The 2,500-nt window shown below is 41.7% G+C and overlaps 1 protein-coding gene across 2 annotated transcripts in view; it reads left to right on the top strand.

Moving 5' to 3' along the window:
• The window catches only part of LOC138011621 (major facilitator superfamily domain-containing protein 4A-like), a 47,696-nt gene that overhangs the window by 40,353 nt on the left and 4,843 nt on the right, over positions 1-2,500 (top strand). For both annotated transcript variants that reach the window (XM_068858710.1, XM_068858709.1), the window contains exons 9-10: positions 1,259-1,406; positions 2,095-2,165. In XM_068858710.1, coding sequence (XP_068714811.1) covers positions 1,259-1,406; positions 2,095-2,165 — 219 coding nt within the window. The remainder of the gene's footprint in view (positions 1-1,258; positions 1,407-2,094; positions 2,166-2,500) is intronic.

The following is a 2,500-nucleotide window of genomic DNA, read 5'->3' on the forward strand; positions in this document are numbered from 1 at the left end:
TTGCCAAGTGTGTTCTCTTCAACATTTCTTAGTCTGGTTCGACTCACAACCACATTTGGTAAATCACGTGACCAAAACAAAAAATGCCTAATAGCTCAGCGAGTTAACTGTGTTTTTCACAAAATTTTAACGCAACAGTATGAGAACATTCTAACACAAAATCTGTAGCATGGAACCTATGCAACCTTTTTGCAGGGCTCTTTGACTAAAAAGCTCCCTTGGCAACCATTGTCTTTCTGTAGTTAAGTGCCACCCCCTTAAAAGCAAGGTGAACACACCATAACACCAACCCGGTGTAGCCAACACATCACTACGCATGCGCACAACCATTTCGTCTGGTAAATTGGCAGCCATGGACAGCTGTTAAGTTGGCTATGCCATGCTGGTGAGGCCTGACAAGGCCGAAACAGCTGTTCATGGCTGTCAACTAACCAGGTGAAATGGTTGTGCACATGCGTGAAATGTTGGCGTACACGGGATTGATGTTATGGTATGTTCACCTTGCTTTTAATGCTTTCACTTTTAACAATAAGCGTCCAACATTTGTCGATTAGAAAAGTCAGAGATGCGACCAACTGGCATTCATCATCATCGCCGTCATTTTCGCAATCGTCATTCGAGTGATTCGAGTGTCACAAGGAGCACAACTTGATGAATTAAGATCGCTTACATGAGTCGATAGAACTTGGTAACGTTCTATCGACTCATGTAAGCGATCTTAATTCATCAAGTTGTGCTCCTTGTTTATTAAGAGGAAATGAACCAGACGTAACTGTAACCAAAATAAACATGGAAAAGAAGACATGAGCCAAGAGAGAAATAACAATGACATCATAAAAACACCTATCCGGAGTAATAAATTAATCAATAAGTGTGTATTTCCATTCTTTTCTTCGGACTGTAAGTTTCGCCTCTTTATTTTTTTCTCGTGCTTCGCAATTGGGCCACTAAATTGAACTCGAAGAATACGTGAGACGCCTAACCTAGACCATTCTACAGTACAGCCCTAAAACGCGAAGTGGAGGTGGCTAAGTGGTGGATATTTACCTTGCCGCCAAACAATGAGATAATATAGCGCAAAAAGGTGATTTTTACTCATTTTTTCTAACAACGATTACAATATTTTCGGGCGCAAATCCTGTGTGAGTTGCTCGGAGCTGAATAGCAAAGGATACATATTCGTAGCCAATCAGAGCGCGTCTTCGCTATCCACTGTTTTAGTATACACTAGCAATTTGCATTTATTTTCATTTTTCAGGTCGGCTGCCTTTCGTCAACTCTGTTCATGTTAATATTTGAAAAGAGTGAGCCCGCACTTTGGCTAGGAACCAGCGGTGCTGGGTTATTCATGAGTAGTGTCTTCCCAACATGCATTGCGTTGGCTGAGTATTACATTGACCTCACAGGTGAAGAATGAAAAATGTATTAAGATTAGAAAATAATTATGTAGATGTCTGGCAAGTAAACACATATTCAATGTGTTGTGTCTGTTCAGTGTGGAATTTTTCTTTCTTACTTTGTTGGGTTCAGTAAATGTAAAAAAATGTAAATGCTTTGTTTATAGTGGAAGTACACTTAGCTATCAAGCTAGTTTACAGGTACTCACTCCACTGTTAACAAGGTGAAAGTAACAATTGGCAAACTTAACAGAAACATATTAAGAACCCCAACTGGCGGGAGGCAACCAGTTGGCTATTTACAAAGCATGGTAGAGTTGAATCCGGGACAACCGGAAACAAATCCAAACCAGAGGTTATAACGGGATTTGAACCCGGAGCAGCCGCGTGCAAACCCAACGCCCTAACCACTGGACCATACTGCCTCCTCAGTGATAAGAATAACAGGCTCCATATTGAAGAGATCTTTACCTTGATTTGTTGTCTCCTTGGAGAGTTTGTGTCGATATGTGCTTTCGAATGACGTGCGGTAAGAGTACGAATCTGAGGGACTGTCTTCCCTAGCTCGTCTCAAAATCTGCAAGGCACCTTAGGAGCACCGTGGTACCGTAGGAATGCAAATTCTTTGACAAACCACTCGCGCTTTATGCAGACCACACTAACGGTTAATTACCTCTTATTTTTCTTTTGTATACAGCTCCTGTGACTAGTGTTCTGATTGTCAGCGCAGCACTGGGTGAACTAATACTACCCCTTGTAGTAGGACAGGTAAGGTTTGAATGCCGGAATCCCTTTGGTTTGTCTTCACTGGAGGATCAAAGATGCTACCTATTTTGACTGCCCGGACCGAAGGACATTTTACTCTCTCATACCACCTTATATGGTCACCCAATCCACCTTCTCCTTATCATCAGCATCACCAGCATCAACGACAACATCATCATCGTCATCGTCATCGTCATTATCATCTTTATCGACTTTATCATCAACATAATCATATTAATGACTAACAGCAACATTGCCGTCATCATCATACTTTTCGTCGTCACCTCCACTATCAACACAGTCATCTTTAAGGCCTGACCGAACGCTCGCAACATTTC

The sequence above is a fragment of the Montipora foliosa genome, chromosome 7 (genome assembly GCF_036669935.1).
Source record: "Montipora foliosa isolate CH-2021 chromosome 7, ASM3666993v2, whole genome shotgun sequence".
Classification (NCBI taxonomy): Eukaryota; Metazoa; Cnidaria; class Anthozoa; order Scleractinia; family Acroporidae; genus Montipora; species Montipora foliosa.